Raw genomic sequence first — 22096 nt, 5'->3', positions numbered from 1 at the left:
ATTTGAACCTATTGTCATGCAGAGTTGGATGCTCTCTGTAAAAAAGGTGACACTCAATATTGAAGAACTGGATGAAATCACAGATTGAATGAATGTAGATGTGGGAGAGGATTGGGGACAGCACTGAACCCTGCGTTGCTCCTCAGATGAGGTCCTCTGGTGAGCAGTGGCAGAGGCAGAACTGATTTTTTTTGGGTGGGTCTAAGCTTAACATGGCTGGCCCATAGGCATACAGGTCTGAGCCCTACTAGGTGTAGTCTTATCGATTAAATAATTAGGTACAGGTAGATTTTTAAAGCGTTGCTCACGCAAAGCCAGCCCCCGTACACGCGTATGTGGGCCGCGTGCGGGCAGCGCAAAGTTTAAGAAGCCGGGGAAGCGCGCGCGTACATCAAGCACGCGCATGCATCAAGAATAAGGAGGCAGAAAAGGGGTGGGCCATGGACTAAGACTTATACATGTAATGTGACTTTTGCAAAGGCAACACCCACCGAGAGAGAGAGAGAGAGAGAATCTGACCCTCTCTCTCTAGCTCTCCCTTTCAACAATGCATTCCGCTGGCCTGCGGTCATCCGGTATCTCTACCGCTCCACCTTAAGGAGGAGGGCCGGAAGCCGGGCTGCCGCCGAAGAGCCTTGCGCATGCGCGGTGCAAGGGCTTCTTGGCTCGCGTTTTCTCCCTGCAAAGAGCAGCAAAACTTCAGAATCAAAGCAGACGCAGAGCCCGAGGCCCGGAGCTGCCCCTTCCACCCTGCAGAGGGGGAGCAGTGGGACATTATCTGGGATCTTCAGCCATCGGTCCCTCCTCGGCACGGCAGCTGCCCTGGGACAGTGACCCCTCCAGCCTGAGTCCCTCGGGAAATGCCTGCGCTGGTTTCGGATCTGGTAAGACATCCTGTGCCCAGCAGGAGGGGCGCTGCTCGCAGCGCGAAGAGCTGACAGCGAGCGCGGCTTTCTGCATGCGGCGATCCCCTGGAGCGCTGATCCTAGCGCCAGATCCGTCACCCCCCCCCCCCCACTGCCCAGCGAAGGGACAAAGGCAGAGCCTCCACTGTTTCCTGAAACGGGTCGGGGGCAGATTCTACAACCAGAATTAGCAATTTCCGAAGCCCACTGGCAAACGTTGCCATCTTTTTTAAAAATTATATTATAAGACGCAAGCAAAGTTGGGAAAACAACTTTATTTTTATTTATGTAGCAATTCAGTACTCCGCCCGAATCAAGAAGCAGTGGGTAAATTTTTGTTGTTGTAAATAACGTTGTTCATGTTATACAACACAAAACCACAACCAACATCCACAATGAATGAAAAATGCAACGGTGACGAATAATCCCCCTCACCCATCCCTACCCTAGTTCCTTCATTACTAAACAAATATAAATGTCAGAGGCAAGTATAGGCTACAAAAGCAGCTCAGGTCAGCTGGTAATAGCAATACGTTACTGGGAGGTGGGCCTTGAGATAAACGCCTTTATGCAGATCCCCATATTCGATGGAAAGCAGATCCTTTTCGGAGTGGCTTCATAGACTGTCTTGAATTCCAAATTCAAAAGGTCTAGCATTTCTGAAGGCCAAAAATGAACTGTAGGAACATCAGGAAAAACCCATTTGTCCATGATACATTTCCTAGCGATACAAATGCTCTTTATGAAAAGCACATTTTCTGATCTGTTGCAATCAATGTCATCAGAAGTCCTACCTAAAACCCATAACGATGCCTGCGTCGATACCTGGTAATAAATGTGTTAAATAAATAAATATATTGGTTTTATTGAATGAGGCAATCTTGGGGATGAGGAGCGGAGAATGAGGACCAGCAATGGGGTGAGAAGGTAAAAGGACTGGGGATGGAGGGGGGAAAGAGTGCTGGGGTTGGAAAAGATCGAAGTAGATAAGAGGGGGAGAATAATGAATTTCATTGGATGGGGGGAGGGAGACAGGAATAGGAGGGGATCAGAGGTTGAGGATGGGTTCCAGCATCCTGGGAGAAGTAGGAAGATCTGGCGGGAAGAATCCCAGAGGGAGAGAGGCATTCCTATCTTGCTCTGGTGCTACTCTGTCTGACTGACTGACTGACTGACACACACACACACACTCTCTCTCTCTCTCTCTCTCTCTCTCTCTCTCTCTCCATTCCCCTCTCTCTCTCACACACACGGGCATGAGCTCTTCAGCCAATTCCCAAGGACTCCCTTTCTCAGCCCCTCTTAAGCTCACCAAAGTGATCCCCCTCTTCATCCACTCGGTGATCTCTCTCTCAGGCCTTCTAATTTCCCTCTTAATTCCCTCCTGTCCACCCCTCACTCCCCCCCTCAGGCAGAGTTCATAGCTCCCTCACTGCACCTGATCCCAGCCAGCAGGAAGGGGAAAGAAATGGCAGGAATAGAAAAGCTGAGCCCCCCTAATCCAGCCGCTTCCCTCCCAGGCAGCATAGAGAGAACAGGAGGGGAAAGTTGAGACTTCAAGGGAAAGAGCACAGCAAGGAAAAACTGCTCTGTTCCCTAATCCAGCCCCTCCGCTTCTGTTTGTTTATTTATTTATTTTATCTGTTTCAGGCATCGGTCACATTCTGTGATGTTGCTGCTTATTTCTGGGATGTGGAGTGGTATATTTTGGAAGAATGGCAGAAGGAGCTGTACAAAAAAGTCATCAAGGAGATTCACAGCGTCCTGATGTCCCGAGGTAAATCTGCCTTTTTGTCCTCTACCACCTCTAGACCCAGTGTGGGATGCGTGTTACATGCTGGGAAAATTCCTAAGTGTGTAAGGCCTGACTCCAATCTGGCCGAAAAGTGAAAACCTTGCAAAAAAAAAATGCAGAGCATAAAATGGCAACACAAAATTATTGACCCAGGCCAAGTCCAAGTCCAAGCGAAAGACAACACTGCTGCCACTACCAGCAGCACAGGTCCAAATAGTGGGAAGGGGTAAAGAGGGAGACAGGCTGGAGAAAGAATAAAGGCATAAAGTGAACAATAGTGCACAACCAGAAAATAGCAAAATGACTACAAAATTAAAAAGAACAAATTTAAAAAAAAAAAAGATCTAGAGAAAAAAGCAAACTAAAAAAAAGTTAATAGGGAGAAAATATTGTGTTGGTACAGATGGATTTAATATTGTCTCATATCTGAGACTGCAGATTAACTCCAAATCATGAGGAACAGGCTAATCCAGTCCTGGCTTTATTTTTTTTTGTATGCAGGAACATCAAGTTCCGATTTTCACAGTGATTTCCCCCAGAAAATAAGAGCTGTAAAGCCAGGACTGGATTATTCTGTTCCATAGGATGTACAGCCAACCAGAAGCCCTCCTCGTGTTTCCTTGTTGGGGCTGTTAGGGTGGGGGGGTAGAGGGTAGATTTACAGAGCTCAGACCTAAAGGCACTGGTTTCATTCCACTCACTTTGAAACCTTCAGCGAGTCATTTAAACTTCCAGTACTTGTGAAGTGAGCCTGGCTCCCAGTTGTCCTGTAAGATAAAGATTTTATATGTTAAAATAGATGCTTCATACATTAACCTCATCTCATGGTCCCAAAGTTTTTTCCATTGACCTACCGAATTCCCTGCCTTTTGCTCAACTGTCCTGCAAGTAAAATAGAGCAGTGGGTATTGCAGGCTCTGTGCTGTGGAATATGGTTCCAAATGAATTACTTGTGCGAAAGAGATTAGATAAGATTTTGAAACAACCTTAAGGCTTTATTTTCTAAACAAGCTTTTGAATGAAGAGTGAATTGTTTTTAAATGTTTGTATTGTGTTGTCATAGATATATGAATGTTCTTATCGTAATCCGCACTGAAGAACACTCAGTTGGACGTTGCGGAATATATATATTGTTGTTGAACTAAATCTGGATTCTGCATCTCATTTCTTTACAACAAAAGCTGGCAGTGTCTCTGTTCTGCTCTGATAGGTAGCTCTAAGTGAATGGGACTTGTATAAGGAGTGCCTTTATAGGTTACCCTTTCTACTTAGAACCCCATGTCACATATCAGCGTGTCTCAGAGATGATGCATTATTTTGAGCACAGTTAATTATTTTATGAGATCAGAGTCCTCTCATTAACTCAGTCAGAGATATTCTTAAAAAAGAATATAATTTTTATTTTACATGAATTTAATTGATCATGTCATAGATACAGAAAGATAAATAAAAAATGGTTTCTTACCATATAGGAGTTAATATTGCCAGGGCTCCGGGCATACCATACTTTGGATAGTATAGCAGCCCCGAGCTCTTACATCTCATTGTGTGTATATATATACTCTTTCACTTGTTGACAATTCATGGATTATGGCATCATGGTCCAAAGATTTAGGCACTCATTTTATTTCAATATAGGTCAAGTCATATTATCTCAGAGACACATGGCCTCATGTATTTTTCTTACTAAAAATCGCATAATTTCCAATATTCAGTATATATGTCAGGTTATTACAGGGCCAGGAGAAGTTTGCTTTAAAGATCCATTGACCTCAGATATATGAATATAATTTCATAATAGTCTAGCTAACTGAATGCTTTGTTTTGCTTTACTATTATTTAACTAATTAAATATATAATTAGAATTAGAAGCATTTTATTAGCAGAAAAGCACCTGATTACTTATTTTTAGCTTCGATGCATAAGTAAAGAAACTTCATAATATCATAAGCATTTAGCATTTAAACTCCTAATGACTAGATATGGAAATACTGTATGCAGTAGGTATTTGTCTGTAACAGATTTTAAAAGTAAAAAGCGCCCTCTTTTTTTTTTTATCTGGAGTCTAGTGGCCTAAGCTTTGGGAGCTCCACTAAGCTAGACTACCCTAACGCTGAAGGTCTTAGCCAATGCTTTAATAAGATAATATATCTTCCTAGTCTGACAGCTGTGCTGGTTGTCAATGGAAGAGAGAAAAAAAATTATACGCCGCACAAATCATCTTAAACTTTTTTTATTTTATTTTTTTTAGTAGGAGCCCAAGGTTTTAGGGGTTATTGCCTTTTGTCTGTTAGAAGTAAGGGACCTCTAGATGCTGTCATGGGGGGCACATCCCATGTCAGCAGAAGATCACAGAAAGTGGCTTTCCCCCTCTGATTATTGCCTGAGAACCCAAACGTCTGTGTAAGAGCATGATATGTTAGCTGTGCACTAGTTCACTATACTGTGCAACACGTAACCTGTCCAAGTGATAACCAAATGTTAGAAATCAAGTATCCCATTACGCCCTCTCACTGGCCTCAAGATAAAGTTATGTTTACATCCCTGGGCTTGCGTTGTCCTTCTTGCATGCTTCTAATAAGAAATTTAAAATTTCTTCTCCATGGACGATCTCAGACAAGATTGGCTCCGGTAACTCCTCAACCTAGGAAGGCTGTGAATAGAAATAGCTCTGAACCAGAAAGCTGCCTGGGTTTAATCTTAAATTTAATGTCAGGTTACAACTATTTTGTATTATGAGTATGTGAATGTTTTTTTTGATTGCATATAAATGGTATTGATGTGTTTATGGCCGTGCGGTATATCGAGAAGAAAATTAAACCATCTCTTCTCATCAAACGTTCTCAGGTCAGGACACACACACACACAAACACTTTCATGCACACACTTACCCAGCTCTGTCAAAACAGGACCCAGATGAACTTGCTGCACCCTCACCACGGTTTTTACAAGTACAAATTGAAAATGTAAGTTTGCTATTTTTCCTGGCAGGTTATTCCATTGTGAATCCTGACGTTATATTCAAGATTAAAAAGGAAGATGAGAAATATCTCACTCAGCCCTGTGAGTGGGAGGGAAAGGAAGACCTGAACGACCCCCCGATTAGTAAGTAAATGTTCTGGATTTAAAGGACTAGGACTCAGTCAGGTTAGGAAAGCAAGTTAGTTGCCAATTTTCACTAATAGGCACCTAACTGTAGGCAAAAAAAACCAGCAGGCCTGAATTTAGGAGTCGCGGTTTCAGGAAGCTAAAATTTGGAGATATAAATATAAAACTCAACAAATAAATAAGGCGAAATTACAAAGTGTACATAAACAGAGGCATTGAGTAGCTTACAATCAAGCAGAATGTGCAGTTAGAGTAACGAAGAGATCTGGCACGGGAAACCCTCTTGTGAATAGTTCAAGACCCAGTTGAGTCCCTGTTGTGTATAAAACAATGATGTACCTTTTGAAGGATACCAACAAAACAGGGAAGGTAAGACATCCCGATAGAGAGGTTGCAGGAAATTTTAAAGTAGCCCACGTGCCTTTAAGTAAAGAGCAGGCAGATTCCAAAGTATCCCTTTGACTGATAAACAGAGTGGTTTTGGTTTTTTTTCTAGAAAGTGTTTGACAAAGTCCCTCATGAGAGACTCTTGAGGAAATTAAAAAGTCATGGGATAGGAGGCGATGTCCTTTCGTGGATTACAAGCTGGTTAAAAGGCAGGAAACAGAGAGTAGGGCTAAATGGTCAATTTTCTCAGTGGCAAAATGTGAATAGTAGAGTGCCCCAGGGATCTGTCCTCGGACCACTGCTTTTTAGCGATTAATAAATGATCTAGAGATGGGAACAAAGAGTGAGGTGATTAAATTTGCTGATAATACAAAATTATTCAAAGTTGTTAAATCATAAGATCAGAAGGGCATGGCCTTTTGCACATCCCTAATCATAAAACAATCAGACTAGCAGAATCCCAAGATAACTTATTATCTGTTGCTGGAGCTGAGATGTGGAATAAACTTCCACTTTTACTGCTCAAGCAGGTATGTTCTGAAACTTAAAAAAAAACAACCCACATTAGTTTGAACTGGCCTGTTTATAGAATTCTTCAAAGTATTTTCTGGTAATGACCTTGATTTTATAAGCCTCTAGTATTATGAGTAGATGCTGGCTTTTGGTTTTACGAGTTTTGTCTTGTTCATGGTGTTTTATTAATTTTTAATGATTTTATGTATTTTATTGTATTTATGATGGTGTATGTTACTTTTGTAAGCTGCAGCATATACATATTTTAAATAAATACATAAATAAAGATAGATGTAAAAATACGCAAGAATAGCAGTTGCACACTGCTTATCCAGATAGATTCCAATTTATCTGGCTAAGGTAGTGGCTTTGCTGCTTCTTAGCTGGATAAATTGGACCTTCTCTGGATAAGTGCAATATGTATTTGGTTTTTTTTTTTTTCTTTTACATGCGTGTGCATGTTACAGGGTACGTTTGTGCATATTTTATAATCTGTGTATATCATATATACACAGGTTATAAAATACAGGAGTCGTCTTTTGCACGCTTATATGGTGACAAGCGTAGCTGTTTGAAAGTTATCCTCCCTATTTGTAAACAGACCTGTTGTCTCAAAAGAAAATAAAATAATTCTTTTCTAATGCAGTTCATGCCAAAAACCATTAAAATTCCCTGGATATACGTTGATGTGCCCTAAGGTCTGGTGTCTTTCTGATTACTTTGTAACGCCCAAGACTTTTTAATGTTGGTGTATAATAATAATAAAGCGATATCCACAGTGACTTATAAGAGGCAGCCAAGTGGTCAAATCCTGCAAATCTCTTGCTAAACATGCTGAATCAGGAACATGAGAAGGAGACAAGGGCACAAAAGGAATAAAAAGTGTATCGTCAGAGAGAGAGACTCAAGTAATGATCCTTTTGAAGAAATAAAGGACACCCTGGAAGATTATACAAATAGCAGGAAGTATAGGAGAAGACCCCAAAAGGAACGCTCTCTCTCTTAATGTATTAATTTGGGTCATATATGCCAGTTCCACTAATTGTCTGAATCTCAAGTTGGATATCTACGGTAGGGTCATCCAACAATTGCATCAATAACTCAATGGTATATTTTGTTCTATCCATAATGACCAAGGCCCCCGTCCTTAACGGCAGATTTGATCACAAAACTAGGCTTGTGTTGTAACAACTTAACCACCTCCCAGTCTGATCTTGAAAAGTTGGAAAATCTCGACTGTAATGGTAAAGCGGATGTCAACCCGTCTTTGAAAAGCCAAAATGGACGCATCCAAGAGAGACTCGCTGTGAAGGATTTCGTACATCTGAACGATGATGAGAGGACAAAAAAACCTTAGGATAATGTGCGATAAAAATGCTGCAAAGCTACTTGTACGGTCTATAAAAAAAAAAAAAAAAGTTACATTTCATTGTAGATACAAAGGAGAGTCCTCTTGCCAATACCTGATATTGAACTGCTGAAAATGTGAAACCAGAGAGATTAATAAAGGATCCCTGGTAGTTGGGGCTCTCCCGACTCAACTCGGGTTTGTTCTCTGAATTGAGAGACCATCCTTTCCTTTGGGGATGAGTGTGGCGCCATCCTCGAAAACCCAGAATTAGCAGGATTATCATCGCTGGGTAAGTTATCAGAGCTGGTAGCAAGAGTAACAGGTTGCTTACAAGGTTTGTCAGTCTTGGCTACCATCCAGGGGTAAACAGCCCCCTTGCTGTGACCCAACTCATCCCGTTTCAACTTCTGAACCTTGAACCGTTTCAAAGCAGCACAAAAAGTTTGCTTGCGTTCTTGAAATTGTTTATATTCTGAATCAGTCGTGAACCAACAGACTGGGCTTTCAAAACATTCAAAGATTTATCCAGCTCGCCACAAATATCCATGGTGCTTTGGGCTTGATTAATAATCAGAAATCATTAAATTCAAAGAACACTTGTTCAAAACATTATTTAATTGGCTTATAAAGACTGGATCTTCACCGAAAAGTGCTGGTTCCTTATAAATCTATAAACAGCACAAAGTGCTTGCACCCAACAACGCTCAATCAATGTGCCAATGTGAAAGGGTGTGGACTCTCTCTTTTTTTTGTTAACATATGTAGGTTAAAATGATTCATTTCCTAATATTTTGTTAGCTGGTTTTTGGTGAATCCTTCTAGACATGTTTGTTTGTTTTCTTATCCCAGGCCTTCCGGTCGTAACGTCTGTGTTCTCACTGAGCGTTAAACAAGAGGAAGATCTGCCCTCCATGGACCCTCCTGAATCGGAGATTCCCCCTCCTGTGACAGGCGAGTATCAGATTCCTCCTGGGCATTTTTTCTTCCTGCTAAATTATAAGCTCTCTGGGACCATCCTTGATGATGAAATTCGTAGAACAAAGACAGAAGAAGAAGAAGAAAAATGTAAATTAAAAATAAGTTGAAACAGTGAGCGTTATGAAAATCCATGTAAAAAATAATAAGAGCATGAGCAAACTGTGTAGGGGGTGATGCAGTAAGATAAGAGCGTGTTTGCCTAATAGTATGCAGTGACACCAGTAAGCCTTGCGTAAGGCAGTAATCTGAGGATAGAGGGGGAGTTGGGTATCCAGAAACACGCCAAGGTTCTTGACAAACAGAGCAGGTTGCCCCCATGCCTTCTGTTAAGGGCAGTAACTGCTGCTTGGTGCCGTTATCCTAAGCTTTATGATATAACCCATAAAAATTACAGCTAGCAACATTTTTTGCTGAGTGGCTTTCTTGAACATTCAGACGGTGCTGCTTGACCTGCTTTGCTTATGGACTTGGCCGTAGACGCAGTCCTGTGCTTTTTCGCTTATGCCTGAGTATCAGTATCCCAGACCATGGAAGTCGGGGCCCTCAGTTGTCTGAATCCAATTCCCCTTTTCCCTTGCCGTAGAAGCAGAGAGCAATGGTGCAGTTGCATTAAAAGCATCAAGGCTTATTGGTTAAGGGGAGTCATCTCCATGCCTTCTGCTAAGGATAGAAACCGCTGCACTAGCAAGTTACCCCCCCATGCAATCTTTTCTTCATTCCCATCCTCTAAGCCTTTTATAGGGATCCACAGGGTTTATCCCATGCCCCTTTGAATTCTTTGACTGTTTTCTTCTTCACCACCTCCTCTGGATGTGCCTTCCAGGCATCCACCCCCTCTCCGTGAAGAAATATTTCCTGACATTGGCTCTTGAGTCGTCCTCCCTGGAGTTTCATTTCATGACCCCTAGTTCTAGTGATTTCTTTCCAATGGAAAAGGTTTGACAATTATGCATCATTAAAATCAGGTATCTGAAGGCCTGCATCATATCTCCCCCGCACCTCCTCTCTTCCAGGGAGTACACATTCAGGATCCTTCAGCCTCATGAGGAGCTCTTCCAATGCTGACCCTTCACCATGTTGGTCGCCCTTCTCTGGACCGCCTCCCATCCTGACTCTATCCCTTTTGAGATACGGGCTCCAGTACTGAACGCAGTACTCCAGGTGAGGCCTCACCCAGGACCTGTACAAGGGGATCGCCACCTCCTTTTTCTTACTGGTTATTCCTCTCCCTCTGCAGCCCAGCATTCTTCTGGCTTTAGCTATCGCCTTGTCACATTGCTTCACCGCCTTCAGATCATCAGACACTATCACACCAAAGTCCCTCTCCCGCTCCGTGCGTATTAGTCTTCCCCCCCCCATCACATACAGCTCTTTTGGATTGCTGCATCCCAGATGCACGACTCTGCACTTCTTGGCATTGAATCTCAGCTGCCATATCTTCGACCACTCTTCCAATTTCCTTAAATCCCGTCTCATTCTCTCCACTCCTTCCGGCGTGTCCACTCTGTTGCAGATCTTAGTGTCATCCGCAAACAGACAAACCTTGCCTTCTATCCCTTCCGCAATGTCGCTCACAAAGATATTGAACAGGACCGGTCCCAAACGCCGATCCTTGTGGCCCTCCACTTAACGTGATTAAACTAAGCAGCATGGGGGGTGTCCCAAGGTGATGGAGTGGATTAGAAACTGGTGGAGTGATAAGACAGAGAGTAGGGATAACTGGGATTCACTCTGCCAAGAGAAAGGGATGGATCCTGGGTTTGGTTCTTTTCGATATCTCTGTGAGCAATGTTATGGTAGGGGGTGGGGGGTTTGCAAATAATCCTAAGATCTTTTCTTTAGATATTGAAGTGCTCATCTTGTTGTTCTGCAGACCCCACCATTATTTTGCACACTCTCTCCTGGGCGTGCACGCCTGTTCCCTTTTCTTTATAATGACACGTATTCGTTGTGGATATCCTGATAACCAGACCGGTTTGTGGCTGGAGCTGCCAACGCCGGCGTTAAAATGATCAGAATAGGGCTAGATTCCCTGGACGTCCCAGGATCAGGCCAGACTGTGGGTTGTCTCCCCCTTCCAGCAGAGGGAGTCGGAGCAAAAAGTGAGAAGGCGGTCCCTTATTAGCAGGTGCGCCCTCCATGTCTCCTCTGACTCCAGATTCGGGTCTCACCTACGGCTCCCCACTAAGTTCAGAAAGGGAGAGTTCTGTAGCTTTCAGTTCTCTGAGGGTTGAAGTGGCAACTCTCGGGGCCCTTTTGCGTCATCTGCCAGATACTCCGCTTTCCTCGCATCCAGATATTGTTTGGTTCCTTCGAGGAGCGAAGCACGTCAAGCCGCCGATTCGCATTTTATGTCCATCTTGGTGCTTCGGATTCTGGGAGGTCCGCCTTTTGAGCCTCTCTCAAGGATCTCACTTTGAAGGCAGTGTTCCTGGTCTCCATTTGCTCTGCCCGCCGGATCTCGGAGCATCAAGCTTCGTCGTGCAGAGAGCCTTGTCTACGCTTCACGGCTTCGGGAGTCACCTTAACCACTGTTCCATCGGTTTTTTTTGCCTAAGGTGGTTTGGGCCTTCCATTTGAATCAGTCAGTGGAGCTCCCATCTTTTTCTGGCGAGGATTCAAGAGAGCTCAGACGTCTCGATGTCAAGCGCGTGCTCATGCGCTCTTTGGAGGTTACTAATGAATTTCGCCTTTCGGCCCACCTATTTGTCCTCTGGCGTGGTCCCAAAAAGGGACGCAAAGCTTCGAAGACCTCCACCGCTCGCTGGCTGAAGGAAACCATCTCGGTCGCTTACGTAGGTGCTGGTGGGAATGAAAGCTCACTCTCTCCGGGCTCAAGCAGCCTCCGGGGCGGAAAGCCAGGCAGTCTCTCTGCAGGAAATTTGCAGAGCTGCTACCTGGAAGTCGTTGCACACTTTTGCTCGTCACTATCGCTTGAATCTTCAATCCCCTGCTTTTGGTGTCTTTTGGGGCTCAGGTCACTCGAGCTGGGCTGTCAGGGGCCCACCCTACTTCGGGAAGCTTTGGCACATCCCACGGTCTGGACTGATCCGAGTCCGTGCAGGGAAAGGAAAATGATTCCTTACCTTGCTAATTTTCGTTCCTGTAGTACCACGGATCCGTCCAGACGTCCACCCTTGGGCTATTAAAGGTTCTGGGAGCACTTTTTCAGCTCGACTGTCTCTTTTTCCTGTTTTTTTCAGGACTGGTTTGTAACTAAGAGTTCATTTTGCAAGTTCCCGCTTTTTTGCTTGTTCTTGATTTCCGTTAGTTGGTTTGGCTCGTTTCCAGCCACTGTTCAGGTTTACTGACAGATCCGTCCAAGGTGTTTTTCTTTCTTGCTTGGATATTGCACCTGCTAATAAGGGACCACCTTCTCAGTTTTTGCTCTGACTCCCTCTGCTGGAAGGGGGAGACAACCCCCACGGTCTGGACTGATCCATGGTACTACAGGAACGAAAATTAGGAAGGTAAGGAATAATTTTCTCTTAGATTTCTGATGATGATCAGCACAGCAGCACCTCTGGGTGTTTTTTTTTTTTTTTTTTTTTTTTAGCTCTGCACTGGTGGCAGAGGCTATGAAAACAGCAAAAAAAATTCTTGAACTTGCGTGCATGAATAATATCGGCGCTGAGGTAACTTTTCCCAAACAATATTGTAACTCTTTTCCCCCAAAACAGGCTCCCCTGACGTCAAACCTGACATTTTAATCCGATTTCAGCAAGAGGGATTCCGGATTGAGCGCCAGGGATCTGAGGAAAAAGGAAACCTGCCCGTCGCTGGAGCACTTGAGGAATCGCATAAAGCAGGTGATGTAGGCAGGCAGGATGTGCCCCACTGGCAGTGTAGATTGCACAACTCGTTCATCGGATGCTCCTAACTTTACTACAAGTTCGTTAACCATGCGATTTAGGGATCTTTCTCCTTTTGCCAAATGAAACTCCACGGTCCTTTGTGTCGCAGCATAAATTTTGTATTCTACAAAACGGGCAGGGAAAAGACAGCTCCCTGTTTCAGGTTGTAACAAACCGCTGGCTCGTGCTCTCTGTGCAGTGAATACGCCCGCACGCTCGAGGAGATGAATTGTAAAAGCCCTGTGCGCAGGGCGGGCTCGCGTGCGCCCACCGAACTTAAAAAGCCGCCCAGCTGCAGCGCGCACTTATCTCACTTCGGATGCAAAAAAGGGGCGTTTGGGTGGGGCATTTTGGGGGGTATGGCCAAGAGATGCGCATGTAAATACGTCCGCGCCTGGCACGGTGCCCAGGGTTCACTGCTGCGTAACTTCACTTCTGCTGTGGGGGAGGTGTAACTTAAAGAATAAAAGGACCTGGCCTTTTCTGCCAGGCGTGAAGGGTCTGGGGTAACGGGGGCCATCAAACCGAGGGGGATTGGAGGACCTAATTCTTAACTGGGCAAACTGGTGGCCGAACTGGCGAAATTGGCAATGGTATGGCCGTGCGCCAGTTTTAAAATACCCTGACTTGCGCGGTAGACTTGGGATTTGCGAGCCTAGGTGCGCGGCCACTTGACTGTGCACACGTGTGCGCGCCCAGGCTAGTTTATAACGTGCGTACGCATGGCCATGCAAGTTTTATAAAATGGCCGCATTTCTGGGCATGCGCCAACGCACATGCCCCTGAGGCAGCTCTGTTTTGAGCGAAACTTGGCCAGAGTCGGGCTAACGTCAATAAAGAATCCCTTTTCCGCCGATCTCCATTGTTTGTTCGGCTTATCACTTAAATGCACAGACATAAAGGTTAACCAATAAAACAAAAAAAAAAAATGCATTGTTAGTCCAGCAAATAGGTATCACCTTATATCCGTATTTTTAAATTTTATTGGGTATCCTTTATGTCTATGCATTTAAATGTTTATTACTAAGCCATTAGGATTCATGTCCTTTAAGCTGGGAGGGCTGGGGTTCAGGGACCGAGAACCAGAGTGAATCCCAGGTCTCCAGCAGGGCTCTCCGGAAGTTTTGGTTATCAATTGCAATCGGCGTGAAGGGAAACATTGCAGAGACTATAAGGAGGAGATGCGCAGAACTTGCTGGACAAGGTGGCACGCAGTCTGCTTACCACTGTTCATGTGGTATTGACCTCTCATACCTGTCTGCCAGTCACTTCCTGTTGTATGTTTTATGGAGCCCTAATCAAGAAAGGCCTTTAAAGAACCATATTAGGTTATTTCCTTATGTGTGTCCTGTAAAATGAATAATCATACTGTCATTTTTATTCAGCAGATAAAGGATTAAGGAGGAGTAATGAGATGCAGCGAATGTATGATGGACAGCAGAGGCAGGAATGGAAACCCAAAGGCCCCTCCAGAGACAGCTCAGCTGTTGTTGCTCACTGTGAAGAAGATATTAGTAGAGTAACAGCACCTAGGATGGATGAGAGAATCCAAAAAGCAGAGAGACCAAACACATGCACTGAACGAGAAAGATATTCCAAACTCTGCTCAAAGTTTGTACAATTTCAGAGTCTCCATGGAAGAAAGAGTTCATCTCAAAGTGATGATGCTTGGGAAAGCTTCACCCCAAGCTTTTGTATTCTTGAAAACCAAGAAAAGATTGACTATGGGAACAAGTTCTCTAAGAAGCCGAGTGTCAGATCTAGCCAACAAAATCAAGTGGCACCAACTAAAGGTGAGAAAAGGTTTACTAGAAAGTCAAACCTCACCGTACAGAAAATACTAAATCTAGAAAACGAGCCTTTTATATGTAATGAATGTGGAGAATGTTTTACATGCACATCACAGCTTCAGATTCATCAGATATTTCACACAGGAGCAAAACCTTTAAAATATACCGAATGGGAAAAAAGCTTTACTCTGAATTCAAATCATAGGACACACAAAAGGCTTCACATAAGAGAGAAACCATTGAACTGTTTTGAATGTGGTAAAGCCTTCCGTCACAAATCTGAATTAATGCGACATGAAATAATCCATTCTGGAGAGAAACCATTTAAATGTTCTGACTGTGGTAAAGGCTTCAGTCACAAATCCGCAATGAAGCGGCATGGAAGGATCCACACTGGAGAGAGACCATTTAAATGTTCTCAATGTGGCAAGGCCTTTGGGCACATATCTGCAATGAGACGACATGAAAAGATCCATATAACAGAGAAACGATTTAGATGTATAGAATGTGATAAATATTGCCATAGTTTATCTACTCTGAGAGAACATGAAAATATCCATAAACTTGAGAAACCATTTACATGTTCTCAGTGTGATAAAGCCTTCAATTACAAGTCTGCAATGAGACGACATGAAAAGATCCATACGGTAGAGAAACCATTTAAGTGTTTGGCCTGTAATAAAAATTTCAGTCAGAAATCCTACCTGAGAAAACATGAAACGATCCACACAAAACCCTGGCAGAATTGCAGAGAATGAAGAAATTGTGATCACCTGGGACATTCCAATAGTAAGCTGTACAACGCCTGATGCTAGAAAAACAGACATAATGGTAGAGGAGAGAAAAACAAACAAACAATGGCATTGCAACTAAAAGTGACAATACCAAGTGACTCTTCTGTACTACTCATGAAGAGAGAAATTATTATGAAGTCCCAAGAGTTGCTATCAGTGATCAAGAAATTGTTGCACAAAAATACATTGTCTTGGACAGTACAGGCCTGATTAAAAAGAACTTACAAATGCCCCTCAGTATGTTGCCTGTATGTATTACACCCTCTGAGCTCCGGAATGAAGCTCTCGTTAGCTATAAATTGGAGAGATTTTGATGAAACCCAGCATACCATTGCTTAAGAGAGGGACTCTTTCCTGTCATTGGATGTGCAAGGCAAACCAGTTTGGAGACCCTACTTCCTGTGCATCAACAAATTCAGATGAGGGAAGAGTCTCGGCACGTGCAGGGTCCAAATGAAGAGCAAAGTTAGCTGATTTGCTAATGCAAACAGAGAGATAATGGTATATAAGAAAGCAGTGTGAAAGCCACCTGGAAGGAGACTGTAAAATTCTGCTCTTTGCATTAGTGACTCCCAGGTCATTTCTGTATTTTCAGATGAGAGTTTTATATTTTTATATTCTCACAACAAGTAGTAGAATGGCCATAAGTATCTTTAGAAACATTCTCCATCGCTGCAGTCATTGCTCAGTTGCTGATGTGTTTTATTCATGTATGAAGGAATCTGAGAGGGGCCTCAGTTCCTAATGCCAGTCAGCACAGCAAACATCCTTGATCTGCATTACTTGGAGCGTCTGTGTTGATGTAGTTTCTAGAAATCTCCAACCTTAAAAAAAAAAAAGAAAAAAAATCAAAAAAGGATTTTCTCGGTGCCCCATCCAGCGTATCAAACAAGCACGGGGGGTCTGGCTGGGGGCTGAGGGGCACACTGCCATGCGGAAGGTCCCCATTTCAATCCCTGGATTACCTAGGCCCGGAGATGCTCAGGACCGGTGCAAGGGTCATTGGTGCCATAGGCAACCTTTGATCTTCAACACACACTGCCCCATCTACTGATGGCAGCTTGGTGCTTTTTGAACGGGATGAGCTCTCCCAGTTAAGGGGCCTGGTTCTTTTCGGCTGCCTGCAGAATGGGCTGGGCCTCTTCCTTCTCTTCCGTGGCCGGTGGGATGGGCTTAGCCAGTGGCCAGCAGCCTGGCACTGGAGGGATTTTGCTGCCCTCTGATATCTTGTGCGCTAGGTCAGCGCTTCCCAACTCTTTGAAGCCCAAGGCACAGCTGCATTAATGAAAATGTTGTGTGGCACGCCAGTCTTCACAGACGCAAAGGACTCCTGACCATAAAAAGAGCTAGGGGAGCACTGAAAGCTCCAGCCTCTCGTCCGGATTTTAAAACGAGGCATGGACCTGTCCCAGTGAAAGTGCCTTCCAGTGGCTTTGAAATTAGCCGTTAGGCCACAGCACATCGGTTAAAGCCGTGGCCTATCCATGCCCTGCATGCTGCCCATTAATTCCCGCCGGTGGGGCACCTTAGCATGTTTAATAGCCACCCCTGGTGCCTGTCGTTTAAGGCGAGGCGCTGAGAGCAGAACCCAGATGCTGGCCTGGATCTGAGCAGCAGGCAGCGGTGACGTTTTCGTGGCGCGCCGGCTGGGGAAATACGGCGCCAGGCAACCGCCTGGTTTGCTTAGTGGGAGGCGGGTGGGGAGGGTCCCGGTATTTGCTCCAGTGCGATGCCTGGCGGCGAGATTCAGGGCCTGGGATGGCAGGGGTTCTGGAAGGAGCCCCCGGCATGGCACCTGGGCCCAGGCCAGATCCTGTAATGATCAGATTAGGATGCCAACGTATTGACCAATGAGGGACTTTGCAAACAAGTGCATGCGCTATTTGTAGCTTTGCAAATGAGCCCCAGGGCTGCCATCGCAATGCATTCACCACTCGGCACAAACACTTTTATTTGCAATGCTGGTCAGGTTTTTCTGTCCTTGTACCACAATGTCCAGTTGTCTAGCATCAAATCTTTACCCTGCGTTCTGAAGGAAATAAAGGCTGTTGAACTTGCTCTGTGTCTGCGTGTGTGTCCCTCACAACGTTTTGGTTGTCTGTGTACATCCCTAACAACTGTAACCCTGACTTTGGGGGAATGCTTTTAAAATGCAAAGGGGGGTCAGTGCCGAAAAGTATTTGGCGCAAGACACAATCGCAGGCCCTCGCGATTGTGCCGCTTGGCCTGTTGCAGTGCCTTGGTTCTGGGCTTTCTCCAATCTACCCTGGGGGCTGCTTCCGCCTTTCCAAACCTGATTTGATTTCTGAGCTCCACCGGCACCCGGTCTCCCGCAGGGGTCAAGGCTTATATTTGCGACGCCTTCCGTTGGGTGCAGCCGAGATGATCTTACGAAGGAGACTTCGCTGGTTCGCTTCAGGAAGCAGCGTGAAGCTTGCGTGCTCGTTTAACGCTTCGTTTTTGGCAGCTGTTTTGAATTGCGCATTTCATGCTATGGATCGGGCTGGTGCCCCCCTCCTACCTTAAGGCACGATCTGTCTGTGCCGGCGCTATGGATTAAGCTGGATTAGTATGGCTTAGTCAAAAACGTTATTATGGCAGCTGGGCTGAGTTGTGGGCTACTGATTCTGTGCCTGGATCGGTTTGTCTAACTGTTAATACTATTTGGCAAACAGAATTGTTCTTTTAAGCTTGTATTTTATTACCTGCCTAGAGCTGGGGGGGGGGGGGGGAATCATTTTTAAGTAACTAATTGTATTCAAGCTCTGTTCATTGGATTCTTTATGGGGGGGATTTCCTCCTGCCCCCCACCTAGTGACCCTTGAAGCCCTGCTGTCCTCTTCAGTCCTTGACATTTTATTTATTACAATTTTGTAAGCCACCTATCAAAGTTTCTAGGTGGTTTCCAGTAGTTACACTCATAAGCATTAAAACACACAATACCAACATAAACATAAAACAGAGTAACAAAATCAAAACACAATAAATATCACCAATAAAACCTGTTGTATGCAGGGCACTATCTCACTTGCAGACATCATGTCGTCTTGGATAAACTGCACCATCCTGTTCAATTAGCAATTAAAGGCTTGACCTAACAAAAAAGCCTTCCGTATTTTTCTAAAGGTTATGGTTAGGACATCCACACTGTATGTCCTAACCACCACCTAACCACACTGTATGTCCTAACCACCACCTAAGTATGTGGACTAAGCCTGTGCTCCCAGTCCCCACCCCCTCATAGAAGTCCAGTGGGGGTCAATGGCTGGAGCCCAGGTTAGTCCCCATGCTTACTGCAGCAGAGCATGGATTGCTGGAACGGAGGGAGGGTGGTAGCACTGGGCAGCTTTTGAAGGGCCGCGGCAGAGTTGGTGGGTTGTGGAGTGGTGGGGGCTGAAAATTGTGCAACTCCCCCCCCAAAAACGTGGCTGCCTTAAGCACAGGCCTGGTAAGCCTTTGTAAAAATCCGGGTCTGCCCAGAAACTAACACTTGTTCCGGAAACTTTGCTCCACCTCAGACCAGAAGTTACATTTCCAGCATTAAGAAAGACCTGAGTTAAGCTTCTGCACATCTCTGCCTTGGGGAGTAAGAGCTAATGCCTTGAGATTTGCTTGGAGGACCACTGATCTCTGGGCAAGTTTTTACAGAGCTGGTAGATGGCAGGATAAAATACTGGGCAATCAGCTGTTTTAACAGCAATCCCGTTGTCATTTGGATGGTCAATCTACATAGCCGATATAAGGTGAGCTGGGCTGTGCGCACATGTCAGCAAGCACTGGTACACACAGTTTTGTGTGTAGAGCTGTACTCCCGGTGTAGCAAGGATTTATCCACACACAAAATGTATGCACAACTCCGAGTACACCTGCTAGACATAACTAGCTAAGCCCAGAATTAAATTAAATTCCAGAGAGACACCATGGCTCAGGGGAAGACCCTACCTAGTTCAATAAGTTATGCTAGAGACTGAAAAACAGCAGAGGCAGCTGGGAGAGCTCTGCTATAGCAAACATCACCCAACTTCTCTCCTCCTGTGCACCCTCAAGAGATCCCCAGTCCTCCCAAATGGCGCTTCCCTTCTTTCCCCCTCTGGTTTCTGCTAGACTGTCCAAGGCACCACTATCCCTGCGTCTTGAGCTTTGCGACCTTACTTTCAGGAAAAAAAAACCGTTGAGGCATGGCTTTTCAACCGGGTCTTCCTCACCGAGACTGCTCTCGGTTCCAACGATTAGGACTTGACGTTCCATATCCTAGATTCCCAATGCCATTCCTCTCTAAATTATTGCACCTACCATCCATCTGTTTTTAAATTGATTATAATCTGCCTTGAGGCCATTCTTGGTAAAGGGTGGACTATCAAATGTCTATAAATAAATACACAGAACCCTTTTCTGCTTTCCCAATATCAGCTATGGGGTTTAAAAGGAAACTGGACTTCCCAAGTGATTCACATTTTTCATCAAAAACTCAAACCACTAAGTTCCAAGGTCGATCAGAATTTGAGACCTTGGGCTGGTCCATGGCTAAGGTCCGATTTGGGTCAGCTGTGGATGCTGCAGAGGCGGCACTGAAAAACCCACAAAGGGGAGAAGGAGGTGTGTTCATCGCTTTAGGGCAGCGCTTCTCAACCGGTGGCTCCCAGTGTCCCACTGCCCCATTGCACTTTCCTTCTCCCTTTTTCCAGCCCTCACAGCCTCCTTGCTTCCTACCCCCACTGCCCAATGGGAAGCCTCCTTCATTCTGCCTGCCCCTGCACAGGCCAATTGGAAGCCTCCTCCCTTCTACCTGCCAGTGGGAGTAGGAAGAAGGGAGGAAGCCTTTGATTGGCCGGTGAGGCAGGCATCGCCTAGCCCAGGGGTGGGGAGGAATGGCAGTGTCGAACCCCGACAAAGCAAGGCCGCCACGGGAGCCCATCCCCGTGGCGGTCGTGAGCTAGGGCTCACTAATGTTGCTATTACAGATGGTAATATAATATAGAAATAGAATTGTATTTCCTTATTCTCTTATATTCTAATTTCTGGTAAAGAAATCTCTAGCTGTAGAAAGCCGAGCTGCAAAACCCAGTCAGCCCCCCCCCCCCCCCCCCTTTCTTGCTGAGAAGCACTAACTACACAACATAATACATTATGCTTAGGCTGGCGCACATAGTTACAGAAAAGGAATATGTAAGGATGTATCTCCTCCCACATCCCTCCCTGCACCTGATTCTAACAAAGACTTTTTCATAGCAGTGCAAACTAACAAGAAAAATTGCCATTTAGGTACAGCACGTAGGCAGACAGAATGAAGGACACAGCCAAAGTACATCTGATTTCTAGGTTAAAATTGAAAGTTGAAACTTGGCATTAGAATATGTTGGTTAAGCAAAATTAAGAAGAAATTGAAGCAGACTCCATATTTGGAAGTCTGAAACGCATGAGAAATGCCTGAAGCAGAGATAACACTGAAATGAAGGCATCAGGTTGAGTATCCTGAGATGGGGAGGCATAAAATGGTAAGAGAATGTACAATAGTAAGTTGTGTTAGCTTTGTGGGTGTGCCTACTTCTTCTGTATGGACCCCCGTACTTGCAAGTTCGTTAAAGAAATAAATTGTCTCACCAACTCTTTGTGTTCACTATATAATTTTCTGAGAAGGTGCAATACCATTGCTTACACTGTGAAGAGGAAAACCCGACCCGGACCAAGCAAGGCCGCCACAGGATCCCATCCCCCATGGCCGCAAAGAGGAAACCCGACCCCGGGAGGTCACCACGGGAGCCCATCCCCATGGCAGCGAAAAAAAGAAGGCCCACCGGAGTAAAGCCGCGGCGGAACTGGAGCCCATCCCTACAGTGAAGGAAGAAGAGGTTTTTGGTGAGAGCTTGTGTGTCTGTGTGTGAATGGGTGCCTGGGTGAGTGGGTGTGGGTGTGAATAGGTGCCTGGGTGAGTGCTGGTGTGAATAGGTGCGAGAGCATTTGTGTGTGATTGAGAGCTTGTATATAAGAGACCATGAGTGTGATTGAGAGAGAGATTGGTCAGGAAGATGACTAGTGTGCGTACGTGAGAGAGAGACTGGTCAGGAAGATGACTAGTGTGAGAGAGACCGATACTGGTTGTGGGGGTCTAATTGGGTGGGTGGGTGAGTGACTGGTTGTGGGCGCTAAGGAAGAGGACTGTGAGGACAGAGCTTCAGCAGCCCTTGCTGCTTCTGGTGAGGGCTATTGGCCTGGAAGGGAAAGGAGTAGGAGAGTTGCTGGAGAGGGTAAGTAAAGGGGGCTTTTTAAATTTATTTTTCTTGATTGATTGCCATTTTAATTATTGGGTATTATGCGATGTCTGCTGTTTTGAAATATTTTATTGATATTTGGACATGTTTTAATAATTTTTATGAGTTTTTAATTGTTGGATATTATTCTGTTCAGCAGCTGTTTTGTAACATTTTTAGTATAGCTTTACAATTATTTCTGTGTGGGGCTCTGTAGCAGCTTGGCTTATTCTGTTTTCCCAATAGGAAATGTATTAGTGTTTAGGGCCTGGTTTAATAGTTGTATTTCTTAGATAGGGTTCTTACTGTTTTAGTGTGTTCCATAATGCAGGTGTAACTTTGTGCGGGTTAGTTTGTGTGCATTACTGCAGAT

At 44.8% G+C, this 22096-nt stretch overlaps 1 protein-coding gene across 2 annotated transcripts; it reads left to right on the top strand.

The window, feature by feature from the left end:
* Positions 1-528: 528 nt before the first annotated feature.
* LOC115080905 (zinc finger protein 141-like) lies at positions 529-17533 on the top strand. Of its 2 annotated transcripts, none has more exons than XM_029585367.1 (6): positions 529-884; positions 2556-2682; positions 5692-5805; positions 8909-9010; positions 12718-12846; positions 14277-17533. In XM_029585367.1, the coding sequence occupies exons 1-6, from the start codon at positions 861-863 to the stop codon at positions 15437-15439; spliced, it is 1659 nt and encodes a 552-aa protein (XP_029441227.1). In that variant the 5' UTR covers positions 529-860; the 3' UTR covers positions 15440-17533. The 2 variants fall into 2 exon arrangements, with proteins under 2 accessions (XP_029441227.1, XP_029441228.1); XM_029585368.1 differs by having other exon boundaries at positions 530-884; positions 14280-17533.
* Positions 17534-22096: the final 4563 nt, after the last annotated feature.

Source organism: Rhinatrema bivittatum, chromosome 19 (genome assembly GCF_901001135.1).
Source record: "Rhinatrema bivittatum chromosome 19, aRhiBiv1.1, whole genome shotgun sequence".
NCBI classification, from domain to species: Eukaryota; Metazoa; Chordata; class Amphibia; order Gymnophiona; family Rhinatrematidae; genus Rhinatrema; species Rhinatrema bivittatum.
This window is presented reverse-complemented; position numbering and strand designations above follow the sequence as displayed.